The following is a 17,374-nucleotide window of genomic DNA, read 5'->3' as shown; positions in this document are numbered from 1 at the left end:
GTCCAGATGACCCACAAGTGAATCTTCTAATCCTTCAGGAATGTTCTGCAATCATCAAGTCATCTACCACAGATCCAAAATACTGATGTCAAAGCATGATCTCTGGAAGGGAAAAAGAGAACTTGGATTCAAACAAATTTTATATCTGGGTCATTTTTAAGAAGCCGACAAACCTTCGCATTGTCTCGTATGGAGCAATGTCGGAGAAAGTTTTGGTCCAACTTTAAAGAGGAGGGAGGGGAAGGAATTATGATGTTAGACTGTGCCGTTGTGCAGCATCAGAAACATTTGTCTGAATGACCTTGCTTACCCGAGTGTCAACATGCAGGTGGATGTATAACGTGCATGGGAGACATCTGTGTTGCAGCACCTCTGCCTCCGAACTTGGCAGAGGGCCGCGGGTCATAGCTGGGCAAAACGACAATCTGAGAGACGGAGTCAAAAGTCTCTCAGCCATAGCTTCCGAACAGCTTACTGCCGAGCTCTCACAGGGAGTGCTCGTGGCAAGGCATGTGGACAGGCCTTGGCAGGTAGCCTGGGTCCACGTGGCACAGCCAGAGCTCCTATTATACTTCAGATTTTAGGAGAGACAGAGAGAAAGAGAGAGAGAGGCCGAAAGAGAGGAGCGTGCTGTTCTGAACAACACCAGCCATCCCTGGGTGAATCAGCATGGCTGGCTCTCTTACATCAAAACAGAATTGTCCCTTTGCAGTGTGTAGCCAACAGTCGTTAGCAAGACCTATTGTCCACAACCACGGGAGGATATTTTCCACTAAATAGGAATGATTTGTGTTATAAGGAGTGACAGTGGTTTACCGACTAGTCAGGTGCATCTTCTTCATTTTTATAATCTAATTAAATCCATGTTTTTAAATGCTCCTCTGTTCAGTTTTTGTCAGATTTATGGTATTTTCAGGGCTGCTCAGAAGATAGGAATTATTTGAGGGCTGTTGTGTTGTATTGCCCTGATTACCAAATAAACTGGTAACTAAGTCTATAACGGAAACATGCTGTTTTCATTATTTGTGTAGCCTCTTTTTTTAATGACTGAGAGACTTGATTTGACCAACAGACATTTTTAATATAACAAAGGCCCCCAGAGTCAAGGCCAGTGAGCCGCTTTGTGGCCACTGCATGCAAGAACTAACTGCCGTTTGAAACGTTGGCTGGCGTCCACATCACATAAGTGTTTTTCAAGGAAAAACTCATTGTGTATTTTATCCATTGCTTGATTTGCGTAACTCTTTGCAAAAAAACGCCCCGAAGCCTCTTGTGCTTTCCTTCCTGTGACATGTTAGCTTCTCCATCTATTTTGGACTTGAACCAGTTTGAAAAAGGTATGAACTTGGTTGAAAAGACCACACGTTTTTACAAATTAGTTTGTTTAGAGTATGCAGTAGCATTTATGATTTTACTCCTGACACTTCCTTGGATTAGCTGCCTCAGAGCACGCCTCACTATTAAGCTTGTCTGAGTGTGTGAACAAGGTCATCAAGCTCTCTTTGCGGCTCTGGTTCTGGCATCAGTGACTCTTCTGAACACCTAATGTGAGGAAGGAACCTGAGGCAAAAGAAAGTGCTGGTATGCCCTCTTACCATGTGAATAGCGAGCACTTCTACATACGGGTGACTGAGTCATTTGTCTTGTTGTCTCGCTGTTTATGAGATGAATCTGAGAATGCGTCTGCACAAGAGGATCCAGCTGTTTTATTTGGCAAATCACACCCCAGATGTAACGCATATTGGAGCAGGGAAGGAGCTCCAGGCTACCAATCCCAATGGCTCCCTCCACCGCCGAATAAAACAAATATGATTGACTTGATGCAATAATATGTCTCTTTTAATGGGGACATTAAGACATAGCACACTCATTATTGATTAGCGCTTGGCAGCCAGGATTTGTTTTGAATTAGAAACATAAAATAGTCCCTGGTATAGTTCCCATTTTGTCACTTTGGACAACAGCAGATCATCCATCAACCACTGCAGCTGTTTCACACACAAACACTATGACAAGCTCAGGCTGGAATGCATCGCTTCTATTGGAAATAATAAAATTGATCACACGATTCAATAACCACTAGAGTTATCTGAAAGTCGTACAAGAAATTGACTTACGATGGTTTCGCTAATGGCAGCTGGCAAATCCTTAACGTTTTCATATTGTGGGAAAGCAAAATCTGAGCCATAAGGTAAAACAAGGACAGCTTCCCAGGAACTGTCATATCATGCACCAGTGAGCTTTCACTCTGTTTTAATATCGTTTCATTCAAGGTGCACCTGGCAGTCAGCGTTATTCTTTGTGTTTACAATGCTTCAACCCGTGACACTAATGCAACATCAGATTCCTTTCCAAATCGATCACCATCTATAGGCCGACATACCCTTCTCTCAAATTATGTTTGACATGTTTTTCAAACTTAAAGAGGACAAAGTCTGGATCTTTATGGCCTCCCAGCGGTCTCGTGACCCACTTCGGTGATGTGATTATTGGAGATCTTCAACGGCAGGAGGAGGAGAGATTACCAGCATTTTGCTGATTCTCAGATAACCCTGATCTCTCTCTCCTCTTCTCTGTTTGGAAGTCACTCAGTTTAACCTCATATTCAGTTTAGGCTATAAAACATCTCAGGAGGAGAAGCACAAATACTGTGATGTGTTCAAACAATGGAGTCTATTAAGGTCAAGAAACATCTTCTCCAAGAAGTGAATCAGTTTTACTGGCAGATGAGACTAATCTGCTGTTTGACTTGGAAATGGATCTAAACTTGTTGAACGCATTTATTATTACTGCTAATCAATTATACATTTAGAAACATTGTGGACAAAGTACTGCAATGAAAAATTTATAGGCTAGGGTTTGAAAATCAACCATGTCTCAGTTTATCACTTATGATCTCATCCTGCTTTAAATTTTCACTTGTCATATCAAAATATTATATTCCCATATAGTATTTCAAAGCATATAAAATCTCTTTTATCTTAGCAATACATTTCAAGCATCAGAACTTCTGTCTGCAGATAAACCTTACATGACATTGATGTAAAACTGTTTTTAAGCCATGCTAGCAATGTGGCTGTAGAAATGACCATGTTGGTCGGTCTGTCGGTCCACTCCTGTGATCCAGACTGAAACATTCTTGGTTCCCCAAGAATAAATCCCAATCTTTTCTTGGTGATCTTTGGTAATGCCATGCACAATCTGATCTATAAAGTCAAATATACTTTACTATGCTATGTTTTATTACCAAATCCCTGCAAAACTATTGACATTCTCATCAGCCTCAGCTGTACTTTGTGTTTAGTGCTAATTAGCAAATGTTAGCATGCTAACAGGCTAAACTAGAATAAAGTAAACATTATATCCGCTAAACATCAGCATGTTAGCATTGTCATTGTGAGTATGTTAGCATGCTGCTGTTAGCAGTTAGCTGAATGCACCAAGTGTGCCCAAGTACAGCCTTACTGAGATGCTTGCATGACTCTCAATCGTGTTTCAGTCCATTGGAATAAAAAGTAAAATAATACTAATTTAACTGGCTGAATCTGAATATTATAATTAACAAAGGGAAGAGCTTTCGATGGAGTCTTAATGGTAAAGGCACATTACACACCCATATATCTGTCTTTCATGACATCCACTTCGCACACCATGATTGGGTGATGCCTTTAAAGGCTAAAAAAAAAAGTTAAATAAAATATCAATAAAAAAAAAAAAAAGCAGTGTGTAAAGGCCTCAACATTAAAACTAACCAGGAGAGTAACACCATATCTACACAGGATGCATTCAGGCACAGCATTGAGAGCTTTGTCACATACGCTTTTGCCGTGTAAAACAGAAGAAATAGACTTGACGTGTAAAACGCGAGACATTACATGGCCTTCGTAGACAGCTGGAAAACAATAGAAGTGCATCTGTCCTGTCAGACCCACATGAGACAGACCATTGCAAATCACGGCTGAAACATGTCATGTGCAAACACGCCTTACGTACTTAAGTACAGTTGATTGATGTCTTGGACCCAATAAACGGTCACATCGGGGGTACATTTCATTAGTGGTGTCAGTGGAAAAGAGAAAACGGTATCTTGGGACCTAAGGAGGAGTGTGAGATAGACCAGGTGTCACTAAGCGTATTCAACAAACTATGTAAACCTCCCAGCTTTGCTTGATTTTTATTTGTTGTAACTAGGCTAACACGAGACAGAGATGCAGTGATGAGGAGGTGAAAGCCAGGAAAGATGATGTGTAATTTGCGGACCATCTATCTTTGGTGTAATTAGGGCCACATCAGTAAAGTTTATAGAATGAGACTGTGGGATTTCCCCTCACACTCACCAGAATTCATTGAGTGTTAATTTAGCCACAGAGAATTGGTCCAGTAAAAAATGTGACATAAGTGCCAAATTCATCCAAACCTTGGTCAGTGATAGCTTTATCATCGCTAAGCCCCTAAAAGTTTGCAGTCTATAGTTCTTGAAAAGTAGGGCAGCTGTTGTTTCCAAATTAAATAAACCGTTTACCCAAAGATTTGGGCTTTTTTAGAAACATGCATTTAGTGGTGTGAGGATGGTGGTAAAGCTAGACTTTAATTTTTATTTTTCCTGGTTGGAATGCTGTATTTCTCACTCTGGTGCATGACAGGAGTCTGAGTCCGTGGTCCTGGCTTTTGTAGTCTGGATGAGGCAGTCTTAACTGAACGGCTCTAGTGACGACCACTTAAAAGAGGCTTCAGATAGAAGCTGTCATTATTTCCCTATAGGCAGACAGAGGGCACTGGTAGGTGAGGCCACACACACTATAGGAAAATCTGAGAAGATTCTTGTTTTTGCCAAGATTTGAACATTAAAATGATGTCGCACTGGTATCATTCAGTTGCCTAAAATCTGTGTAAACGCAATACGTGATATTAGTGGAGTAGACATGTCTGTTTTTCTTATTAATAAGGGGAGAAGCACTCATTCTTCTTGACAACCCACTGGCTCAACTTAACTGAACTCCCCTCCTACCCTGGGTTTAACTAAGATTACATCCTATCATAAATATGTCACAACAGATTTAGTAACTCAGCGTTTAAGTTCACAATTTCTGCTGGGTCCCACTGTCTCCGCTAACCTACTATTTGGTTGTGTGCAAGTCCCTATTGAGATGTCGACATTTTATGAAATATCCATCAATTTCGACATTATAAGTTCATACGTACGCCTGCCTGCCATCCAGACTAACCGAGAGAGATGGAGATTTCAACCACACGGCGCTGGACTGACACTCCAAAACAGCCCTGTGGTTGGCAACATCCTCTCAGACCCAACAATTTTTTCGACCTAGCTGCTGCTTTTATAGAGTGGCTGTGTATTTTTAGAGGTCGCAAAATGACCATACCACAGGTCACTCTCTGGTCAGTCACTACAGTATTGGTCATTTAGCCATGTTTTTCCATCCTTACTCATGAAGAAATTAATTGTGGGTGCGGTAGGGAAGAAAATTAAAGATCAAGTGTAAAAGATTTAGGGGCACCTATTAACAGAAAAGGGAAACAAATAACACTTTGTTTTCACTGCACTGCAAACATAATTCTCCACTGGTTTCAAAAAGAAGTCCAGTTGTATGTAGGTTTATGAGAAAATGGCCCTACTTCTCACTTGATTTCTTTTACCTCAGTAAACAGTTTCCTAATGAGGTTATGGTCTCAGTTTCCAGTTTCAAGTGTTCTTCAATACAGCATTATATTCATTTTGTAAATTATTATTCCCCGAAGTGAGATGAATAAAAAAAGTCTTAAGTCTAAAGTACTTGGCTGATAGTATTTACAGCTAACTTTCAGGAACTATTGAGAGGCCCCATGATACGCCATTCCTTAAAAAAAAAAAAAAAAGGAAAAACCAAGATGGTAACAGCTGTGATACCAAACTAGAGACTTGAATAGCGAAGTCCACAAACCAATGGCTGACATGGTGGGTTTACATTTGAGAATTACAACCTCTGTGCTAGTTTTCAGCACTTGTTGTCCATCAGCTACATCAACAGAAGCTATTCAGTCATCGCAGCATAGCATTTCAGCATCAGCGCAGTTTCTTTTTTATGACTGGTTTGAATATTTGTCACTTGAACCTGATGACTTCATTTTCCCTCCGATAGAAAAAGATCCATCGTATGGTCGGAAGGACAAGCCTCTCACTTATCAGCTGTGTGTGGATTGGGCCACCGGGTTGGACTCGCCCATTTCCTCCTGACCCATTTTCGAAGTTTGCTTTGGATGCAGCTTGTGGTTCATTGTGTCAGCACAGTGCACGCAGATGCCATAAATGTGTGATTTATGTTGGACCCCATGTGGACTGTAGCTGTAGCTTTTGGGCTTTCTCAGCTCTTATAATGAGTACCTGCTTTTACTGTGCAGTGTATAAAAAAAGTAGTAAAGAAGTAGCAAACCACTGGTGTTGATCTCTACATCTTAAGGACACAACACCATCGTGGTGAGATAAGCATACGGTAACTCGGGAGTCTTAGAGGAATGGAAAACTTTCACAGAAATGAATTGTGATGAACTGTTATACGGGTTTGATTGCTATTTAAATGTTTCTGAGCGACGGCCATAAGCTGTGAGTGCAGCTTTAGGAGAGCACCCAAGCACGTCCACACGTGAGATGAGTTGTTTGCTCCCCGTGAGAACCGGTCGTGTCTGTTGTGTATCAGGCCCATGGCTCAGACGTTGGCTGGAAGTGCGATGGGGACCCGCAGCCAGGAGAGACGGTCCTGCAGGATATAAAGGAGAGGAGAGGGCAGGAGAGGCGGCTCCAAGAGATCCAACAGCAGCTGGAGATCCTGGGCCGGGGCCAAGAGATGACTGTGAGTTCAAAGCAGCTACGATCGTTCACACACAACAAAACACATGCTCAAATTCACACAAGTACTGACATCCACACAGTGCCTGTGTTGTGCATTATAGCAGTCCTCAGTGCTTCTATCCGTAGACACGTGTGTGACAAATTATTACAATTTCGTCCTCAGTCATTCTCACAATGGGACGATGAAATCACATGCAATATTCGTGTCTCTGCAGGCCCATATTTTTTCACTTTTTTCTCTTCCTTTCTCTTCTCTCCTTCTTTCTCTTACTCACTTTACAGTGCATAGTAGTGTGCGGTGTGTAAAATATGTGTTTTGACTTACATTTTCAGTTAGCGCTGGGTTAAATATCTTTCTCTGCTTTGCTTTGCACACGGATTCCATCCGAGAGCGAGGGAGGTAGTTTACTCAACTGATGGCCTTTAGTCCTCCACAGTGTTTCATTGCTCTCTGGCATTCTTCGCTGAGATTTGATGTCCCACTCTCCACAGTGTTCCCTAGAAACCATTGAGCGCCGTCTGGTTTTAGGAGCCTCTGCAGAATTACAACCAGCAGAACTGTCACTCGTACCCCAAACCCTGTAGCTAAAGGCGCAACACAAGAATGTTCCAAGCACAAAGGTTGATAGCGCTGATTTCTGCTTCCTCTGACATTTATGACTTTAAATTTTGTGCGAGAGGAAAGAAAAACATTTGAGATGAATGTTGTAGTTTCACTTTGTCAGTGTTTGAATGGGCAGATTCTCCCAGTCTTGCACAACAAGCATCCTGTTTGCGTACTTACGCAAACAGGATGGATTCGATGGAATACAAATTCAAAAGTGTTATCCTAAACTTTCCCAACACATCAATTCTCACACTGATGAACCACAACATGATGTCTATAAGCCTTATTTAGACATAAAAGATGCCCATCTTGCTCACAAACCGTGAGCTAATAAAACCATTAAGTGGCAGCCACACCCGCACATCAAACAAGGCACCATGCCATGCAACCCAAACCTATTCCTGGCCTAATTAAGGAGACACAATTGGAATTTTTTGCTAATTAAGCCAAACTCCGTTTGAGGAAACATCAAAACCACCAGTCTCTTAAATACTGGTGTAGCTAGACGCTCTTTGCATTTAGCTATGTGTCACTGCATTTTATATACTGTCACCAAGCGATTGAACCCAGCCAGCGACTGCAATGCACACAGCACACTTTTCAGTGTATATTCTTAGTGCCACGGGGGCTTGTTTTGTGGTTGGAAGATTTATTTGTATGGAATTTGTCTGGAAGGACACTCACGCAGGCTCACACAGCTCCAGCACAGTCATAAAGTTGATTTGTACATCATCCGTAACTCAAATGTCTTCTCGCACTCTTTTTGCACCTGAAGTGTGTACCAGCTCTGCAGGCTTCAAAAAGAAAAAGAAAGAAATCAAATTCTAAATGATGCAGGGATATATATATATACGAGATACAGTGTGTTTAAATGAGTTTTACATGTGCTGGTAGGATTAAGTTTTAACCTTTCCTCTTGCTTTCAGTCTTTAAGCTAAGCTAGGATAATGGCCTCCTAGCTCCAGCTCCAAAGTTAACACGCAGACAAGAGAGTGGTACCAATCTTTTGATTTCCTCTAATCTAACTCTCAGCAAGCAAACAAAAAGTGTATCCCCTAAAATATTGAACTATTCCTTTTAAGCACTATTATTGAGTGACCTACTTAAATACAAATAAGAACTACTTAGTATTTGTAGCATTTTCAATTATTTTTTATTAGTACCCTATTTCACCCTGTTAGCATGCAGAGCTCTAGTAAATTACAAATACTGCCATATAGAAAGTGATATCATTTCTTGGACGGATTATAAAAATCTAGTCCAAAAACGTACGTGTGTAAGCTGTAGTGCCGTGCTCCAGATAATGCTGTTTCTCTCTCTGTCTGCCAGATCTTTCTAAGAGACGGGGTCTACTAACAGTTAACACTTAAGAGTTAGAAAATGAAAATGAATCCTGAATTCCAGACGAGGAAGCGAACATGAGAGGTTGATTGTTAACGAATTTGTTTTAGGAACATGTTTGAAATAAAAATATTTGACTGAAGTGCCATACCTCTCTAAAGCTACTATGATAGATTGGATATTAGATGGTTTCCCTCCAAATGGGAAGTGAAACACTCTAATGTTTAGTCTGGCCTGCTGCTGGAGCGTAGAGCCTATTGTTACGGTGGAAAATGTTCAAAAGTTAAGACTAATTCGTTGTAGCAGTGTCGACAGACTCGCTGCCTTTCAGTGTGATAGATTCCTGTGTGTTAACAAAAGGTTTGTCTAGAGATCTACCTGATTTATTTTTTTTTTTGCCGTTATTTACTCAAACAAAAGCTGTGTTGTGTTGGATACGGATCTGAGACCTGTAATTTTGTGCGTCATCTCTGCTTCTCCTTTCTCTCAATCCAAACAATCCCCCGTTCCAGTGAAAGTCATCGCCATGCCAAAGAATCTCTCCCCTCACCTTTGATTTTCCATTTTCTTTTTTTCTCTATTAGTAATATATTTGCCTGAGCAGCAAGGTCTTGGCCTTTCCTCTCCTTGAAAAGTATTGCTGATATGATTGTGATTGTTCTCTGTTAAAAGTGCGTAAAACTACAGATAAAACAATCATTTCCAGAAAGAGGAAATGGGAGTTCAACATGGTTACTTTGCTAAGAAGAGCTAAATCTGTGATTCTCCACAGCTGATCCCGTGCTAATTTCCAGCAACTTTATTTGGCTGCGTTCCCAGATCAACAGCGAAAGGAAGGACGATCCCAAAATCTACAGTTAGACATGATTGTTCCAGTAGGGAAATTTTTTAATCTCATGAGTACTCAGGAATTAGCTTTCACTTGTCTATTATGCCGGACACACAGCGCTTTTATATGTTTTGGATCGGCCACAATAGACAACAGACAGTGACTTGATCTGATTTTAACAGTCAGATTTTGAAAGATCGTATCACTTAATAGAATCAGCTAAGAGAAGCAGAGCCAGGTGTTACGTGAACAGACACCTACAGTCAAAGAGGGAACCTACACGTGAATCTGTTGGGTTCACTGTTCAGGCATTTTTGAGCCTCACTGTTGTGCCAGCTCTGCAGTTTCACAACTCTTTTTCCACAGTCAGCTCTGCCAGAACAGAGGAGCCATGGAGAAAAAGGATTCTCTCGCTCTCAGCTCGTCTCGCCCTCTTCGCTACTCGATGCCAGCATTATCCTGGCTACCGGCTCTTTCCCTTTGGCTTGTCATGCTGTCTGCTCTCGTTTGCCACTTTATGATCTCCTGAAATAGAGACAGTTTGACGAAAAGAAGTCTCCACAGTACTCGCCATTTTTTCCTGTGTCACTGCTTCTAATTACTGGAAGAGCGTAAGGTTAGGGTTAGGCTCCCACTCACGCCTTAGATGGTTTTTGTTATAAAGGTATTCCTGATATGTGCATTGGCAGTGGTAAATCCCAAAACTGCCGTTGTTGAGCCTCTTCTAAAACGCTGACAACAGCAGTCACTACCAAGTAGACAACTGGTGGTTGGTTTGCATTGCAGAGATATTTGAAATCAGCAGATTTGTTTATTTCTGCTCGTCATATACTGACGCTTTGGGACTGAAGATCGGGTTGACTGCCATCCCAAAGCGTCAGACGAGTCAGGAATGACACTTAAAAAATCTAGTTTCTTACGAAGTACACCTTTAGACGCGGTGGTCCGACCTATCTGACGTTTCTGCTGTGCCTAATTTATGTACTGTTTTGTTTTACTAGTGTCTTTGAGATGTACCTATGGGTGACATCTTGCCAACGAGCAAATTAGGTCTCCAACCTAATTAGATATTAATTAAATTAGATTGGTATTATTTTGTGTAAGCTAGCGCGTGATGCAGGGATTTTCTACCCAGAAGGTATTGTAAACATACAATATGATTGGGTATGTAGTTCTGTAAAGCTCACCAACCCTGATAGCCTAGCTAGTTTCCCGCCTTTTTCAACAAAATTTGGCATTCGGTTCCCTCATCTAGAAGTCACTGGGTTTACATCAGTAAATCCCCCACACATTAATTAAAAAGTGTTTCAATAGCGATGCTAACTTCAGAGTTAGCCTATAAAAATACATCATCCCTGCTGCTCTCTCTGTTCTAAGTTTCTCTCAGAGAGTGGAAGCTAGCAAGCAAAGCCAACTGGCACTCTGAAATTTCGACTACTTAGCCTAGCTTAAGCAAAACTTCACACCCGTTCGAAAGCTAAATCACTGAAATGGATAACTTTATTTCTCACTGGGCTTCTTTTAATGGCTCAGTCACGACAAGTAGAGCACGGTGTTGTGACATGTGCAGAAAGACATCAGGGTGTGTCCGAGTGCATTATATTTTCAAACGGTACATGTGCAGGGTGCTCTTTGGGAAAGGATGGGGTAAAATGAGGCTACTGGGATTCAGCCAGGAATGACTCCTATAAACTGACTTTAATGAGGTTTCACAGAAAGAACCTGGAGCAAATTATCTATAACCTATTATCCTCGTAATCTCACATTTGGCAACTTTTTTTCTCCTGACCTCGATGCATGCACAGTTATGTCATGTGTGTACTATAGCAGGACGTGACAGTCGTGAGTTGGACTCGACATCTCAACGGGAGTGTAATAGAATTCCTCCCTCCGTCAGTGGAGGACTGGCCCCTGGGTCTGTGGCCGATAGAGCAGAGGTATGTGAGTGAAGTCAGTGACCTTGAAAGCCGAGCAGCCTACGCTTGTGGTAAACCGGTCGTGCACCCTGTGTGTACAGGAGCCAACAGTGAGCTGTGCAGAGGTGGTGGTCCATCGCGGGGCAGATAGCTAGAGGGCTGAACAGCTCTTGCTTTGTCTGATTCATCTCCAGGTGGGAAACCGATACAGAACAGTGACCACGAAGCTGGATCTTTTACCAAAGGTTGGGGGTTCGCCCACCCTGCCATTGTTTGTTGGGAGAGAAACTGGACTCCCTTGTCTGGAGGGCTAAGAACACGTGAACTCTACGTCACCTGTGTCACAAGTAAGAAGTGACAAATTACGCTGCAAAGAGTAGCTAAACAGGGCTGTGATGGAGGTTTTCCCTTACACTTACATACTCTGCACATGGCTTTGTGTGGCTACAGGCCAGACTGAGACAGATACAGTAAGCCTGCTGGGTCTGGATAGCAGGTGGGGGAGCGAGACTCACGGGAGCAGTATGAGATGTCTGGAGCAGTAATGCTGGCATTCTGACAGTTACCACCAGACATATAGGACTTGGGGATTTATTTGACTCTGTCTTGTCTAAGACTGACTGACTTTTAGTGATGACTCAGTCGTGAACTAAATTAATCTTGAAAGGGAAACAAGGCGCCCAGGGAAATGGTTGGTCTTATCTTTCGTGGAATAATAAATAATTAACTAATAATGTGTCGAGTTCACAAGCAACCGCGTCAAAGCCAATTCCTGGTTGATGTGTTGTTGTTCTGGTACAAATCAATCAAAAAATGTTCACAACAACTCTCTGAGCAGCAGGCAGGCAGACAGTCAGTGAGGAGGAGTAATTGGAGGGTGATGGGGATGCACTTTACCACCGAATACAGCTGCAACTCATGATTACTTTTGTTGTCGATTCATCTGTCGATTATTTTCTCCATCAATCGATTAGTTGCTGATCTATAAAGTGTAACAAAATGATGAAAAATGTTGATCAATGAGTCCCTAAAGCTTAAGATCAATATAATATAATAAGAAATATTACCTATCGGAGTATTTTTCTTAATAAACATATATATATATATATATATATATATATATATATATATATATATATAGACATAGTATTTTGACGCCAAAATATTTGGCAATTAATTTAAAGGAGACCTATTATGCTTTTCGTTTTTTGCTTTTCTCATGTGTTTTATATGTTCTTGTGCAATTAAAAGATCATTAAAAAAGTCATAGTCTGCACCAACTGAAGCTCCTCTCTCCCACAGAAAACACTGCTCCTGAAACGCCTCGATCAGTCATCGTTGAACACAGTGCTTGCAAAGCATGTTAACCCAATTAATATGTTTGTTTTTGTCTGTTTATTTCATTCTTTCATTTTTGTTTCTTAGCAGCGTAACTCAATAAGTCAGTGTTAGTGTAACATAGGTGATCATGTTCCCAATAGGAATTGTCAGTGTTCAGAGACTCTATAGATTTTCCACCTCCGGCTTGTATTTCACATGTTGATGCCAGAGGATGTATGTCTGGGAATAACTCCAAAAGCAGCCTTGAGCGTAGTAGATCGCACAGCTGTTCACTTTCTCCTACTGAGAAATGTTCCAAGACACACTAATTTATGTATTTACATGCTTGCACAAAGGCCACACATGGCAGCTTGAAAACAGAAGCTTGTCCTGTTCTGACAAAAGTTTTATCTTCTCCCGCTCTTTTCATCCGTTTCCTTGCGGATTCAGTCTGATAGCAATGCTGCGTTTATTAAAAAAACCTTCCAAGTGGACTTGTTCCTGTCTCAGTGATAACCCGGGGGAAGAAGGGTGCTCTGCGGAACCACCTCAATCAAACATGTCATGTATTTCCTTTGGACAGCTCACTTGTATTCACAGCTCTTTACTCTGCTTTTTACTGAAATAAATGTGGTGTCTGCTGGGAAGCCCTGGACTGTAAAGAGCTGAAGTGGCTGTAAGACCTTTGTGGAGAGCAGACAGACAGACAGGAAAACACATATCAGTCACCCACAGACACCCCTTGGCCTCCCTGGTATTAAGGGCACCTGAGGTCAACCACTTTTAAGGAGTCATAGCGTTTTGTCACAGCTGTAAAAAAAACACTCTCTCTTTCCACTCTGTAGGAAAGTCTAACTTGTAGCTCCCAAGTCCAAGGTTGCTGGTGCTGCTTAAAGGCATTTCTGGCTGTTAATTCTCCAGCCAGTGGGGCACTTTTTTATTGCCCCATTCATGACCGCTCAAACACTGACATGACTGTAAGCGACCAGTGGATTTTTCTGTGCCATATGTCTCAAGTTGCAGTAATGGCTCACTTGTGTGTGTGCAAATTTATGCTACAGTCGCCATTTCATGCAAATCATTTTCTTTTTTACTGTGAGTGGGGTGTCAGTTATACCTGTAAAAACTTACTGTAGAATAAACATGGAGGAAAAGCTGACTACTTTACCCTTACAGTTATATGCGTGCACAAAAACAAACATACCAAACACATGGACTCTATTCCTCTTCCTCCACCAATTAGAGGTGAAGGTCAAGTGAGTCCACAGGCAAAGGGCTGTATCTTGCTACATGCATGTCAAAGGACAAAAACATGCGCAGGGGGCATCAAGGCTGGAATGTGCCCATGGTGCCTGTGGTCTCCTCTCCATTGGTAGGAGATGATATGCAGCGTCTGGGTAATTGAGTAACGTGGCCCAACCTGCCATGACCTTAGGGGGCGTCATTACCGTCTGGAGGACTTTGAACATGGACAGGATCGTCTGGAAGAGATGTATATCAGCAACTGGGTCCTGGTGAGTGGCTGGAGAGTTTCAGAGGGTGGTCTGGTCAGAGGAGGAATACAGATGATCGATGAAGAGTATTAGCTTCGGCCAATGGGGATAGATGAGACGCAGGAATGCGATGTTGTTACTGGTGACTCAGCGGGATGTGGGCAAGAGGTGAAAATATGCTTGTTCGCTTTCTTGCCGAGAATTAGATGTAAAGATCAATACCACTCTATGGTCCGTATGCTAATTATGAAGCTACAGCTAACAACCCGTCACCTATGGTTAACATAAAGACTGGAAACGGAGGGAAAACATCTAGACTTGCTCTATCAAAATGTAACAAGATCCACCAAACGGCACTGTCACTATCTGGCAACACCCGTTGGACAAGCACGCAGATAACCTCAGCAAAACCGGAAATTTGTTTGGTAATTTTATGCATGGATGCCTGTGGTAGCACAGTATTTATTTCAATTTAATCCAATTCAAAGTTCTATTGACATGGAAACTGTGAGAACAATATTGCCAAAGCATAAAAACACAATTTTTCCAAGTACTTGGACAGTTCACAGTAACAGCAATATGAACATCGAAAAACATGCAGTGCTATGCACCCAAGCACCGCTGTCTGAAATAATCATTAGCAGATGTAATCATTATCATAGACCAACTAAACAACTTGTCCAAGATGGCGGACGCCCTTGTGAATGCGCTATTCAGATCGGGAAGTGTCACCTCCAAAGCTATTAATACTTAATAATTCGTTAAGATAACAGCTAGCTAGCTTTATCAAGCTCTTTCCCCTTGCTTCAGTCTTTGTGCTAAGCTAAATGGCTTAGCTCAGTCGCTAACAGCCAACTCACACGTTTGACCTAGATACCCCAGGTAGACTCAAACATGTGCTCCATATCCACTGGATGTGTTTGCTAACGCTTCAGCCATATAAGGTGATTATATGTCAATGTTGTGTTAACAGCTTGTTCCGTTGCACCCAAGTGGCCAAAAGAATAAATTAATGACTTCTGACGCATCAGGATCAGGGACAGAATAACTGGATCAGGACATCCCTTCTTTAAAGCCAGGGACATTCTGTTCATTGTGGGATGGCAGCTAGAAACACGGGTGCATGCTGAGAGAATGATGACAATGATTACGATTCCACTCAGAGATTTAAAGGTCTGGCTTTCTTCGACACGTTTTTGGCGTAACGCTCATGTCATGAAAGGTAATGAGATGATATTATTGGAAACAAATTGACCATTGAGTTGCAGCTGTTTAAACAAAGTACAGCATTCTCGCACCGAAAGATGGCAACTGTCTCTGAGCGCTTGTGCTAAGGTAAATTAATCACGTCTCGCCTTCTAGGACGATAAAGGAATAAAAGTTAACATAGCCAGATAATTTGAAACCAGAGATTACAGTTGTTGTTGCCAGATAGCACATCACTCCCATTAACAGATATTGGCGTTTATTTAAATCCAGATCCCTTTTCCTCCTAACCTAGTTTCAGAGGGTTGGCTTTTCGCCTTGAACTCACATGCTGTCCCTATGGGCTGCCTGTGAAGAGTCTGACTTATCAGTGGAAAAACAACAGTTATATCCAACTGGAAGTGTTTTTTCCCGGAAAGCTTCCAACTAGGCACGGGGGACGACTGCAGTGGTGAAGTATATTATTATGAACTGCCACTGTTATCACAGGTCATGCATTAGTCCGACACATTGTCTGGATTTGTCAAGAACTGAGTTTTAATCCCGGGAAAGGGTGCGTCTAACGGGAAAGAATTTAGGAGGATGTTAGGAAGAGATCCGAAAAATATTCTGTCGTCACTTCTGTAATAATGGAGACATGTGACCTCAGTACTGCCAGATGTCTACTGGAAGTGTCTGATTGCTTGTAAAAGCTTCGCACATGTTGACTTCCATAGCTAAAAATCATAGAAAAACTTCAAGTCACACATAAATTATGTTTGTGTCTCCCCCCAGAATGAGCCACCCGACCTGACTGAGGAGCAGTTACATGGTCTGCTGGAGGAGTGTGAGCTGACAGAGAGCTGGACCCAGGATCTGGAGACGAATGACACCACGAGACCCTAAAAAAGACTCCGTCTGAAGCCTCGCTGTCTAAAGATGCATCGTCGCTTGCTCTTAACAGAATATTTCAATGACACAAAAGACATTTTTGAACTCTTGAGTGAAGGCATTCACTCAGAGGGATCCTGTTAAGCTTTTAGATTTATTAGGATATACCTTACATGTCTGATTATGAACATGTTTCACACTAGCTGCTTTAAATGGACCCTAATATTCCACTAATAATAAATCCGGCTCAAACATCCACTTGAACTCAACGATGAACTGCTTAGATTTTAGTGGTCAAAGGTCAGAGGTCACTGTGACTTCATGGTGTCCAATTCTCGTGAATGTGCTATCTCAGAAAAGCATTGAGGGAGTTTCTTCAAACTTGGCACAAACGTCCACTTGGTCTCGAGCATGAACTGATTAGAATTTGGTGGTCAAAGGTCACTTGGACCTCACAAAACACATTTTTGGCCATTACTCGGCAATTCATGTGATAATTCTGAAGTAATTTCACACTGATGTCTAATAGGATAAAATTTGGAAGTTATGACCAAAATGTCAAAGGTTGACTTCATCGTGACATCATAATATTCTGCAAGAAAAGAGCTGGCCATTATTTAACACCATAACTCAGGAAAAGCAACTTGACTGGAGTGCAGAGGCATACGGCCCAGGGGCAGTAATTCTAGTTTGTTAGAGATCTTAAAATATTGAAATATCAAACCTTTTATGTGGACAAATAACACATCTGCAGAGCTTGTAGAAAGGTGCATAATAAAATTATCCCCTTTTTTAAAAACATTATTATGACTGTGAATGAATCATTTTTAAAATGTTTGTCCAAAATGATTGTTTTGTTTATCTCAAAGTGAGGATTGGTTCCAGCTACAAACAGAGTTGGTATCATGTGGTTTCTGTGTTTGGTCAGCATCAAGAGTCTTGGTAGTT

The 17,374-nt window shown here is 41.6% G+C and overlaps 1 protein-coding gene across 3 annotated transcripts in view; it reads left to right on the top strand.

Moving 5' to 3' along the window:
- Positions 1-17,227, top strand: part of fsip1 (fibrous sheath interacting protein 1) — a 29,331-nt gene extending 12,104 nt beyond the window's left edge. For 2 of the 3 annotated variants that reach the window (XM_084380709.1, XM_084380708.1), the window contains exons 9-10: positions 6,693-6,845; positions 16,331-17,227. In XM_084380709.1, the coding sequence (XP_084236835.1) occupies positions 6,693-6,845; positions 16,331-16,441 (264 nt within the window). In that variant the 3' untranslated portion in view covers positions 16,442-17,227. The remainder of the gene's footprint in view (positions 1-6,692; positions 6,846-16,330) is intronic. The other variant, XM_084380710.1, reaches the window with a different exon arrangement.
- Positions 17,228-17,374: the final 147 nt, after the last annotated feature.

Source organism: Pagrus pagrus (genome assembly GCF_965226575.1).
Source record: "Pagrus pagrus genome assembly, chromosome: 18".
In the NCBI taxonomy this organism is placed as follows: domain Eukaryota; kingdom Metazoa; phylum Chordata; class Actinopteri; order Spariformes; family Sparidae; genus Pagrus; species Pagrus pagrus.
The sequence above is the reverse complement of the archived record's forward strand: the minus strand, read 5'-3'. Positions and strand labels throughout refer to the sequence as shown.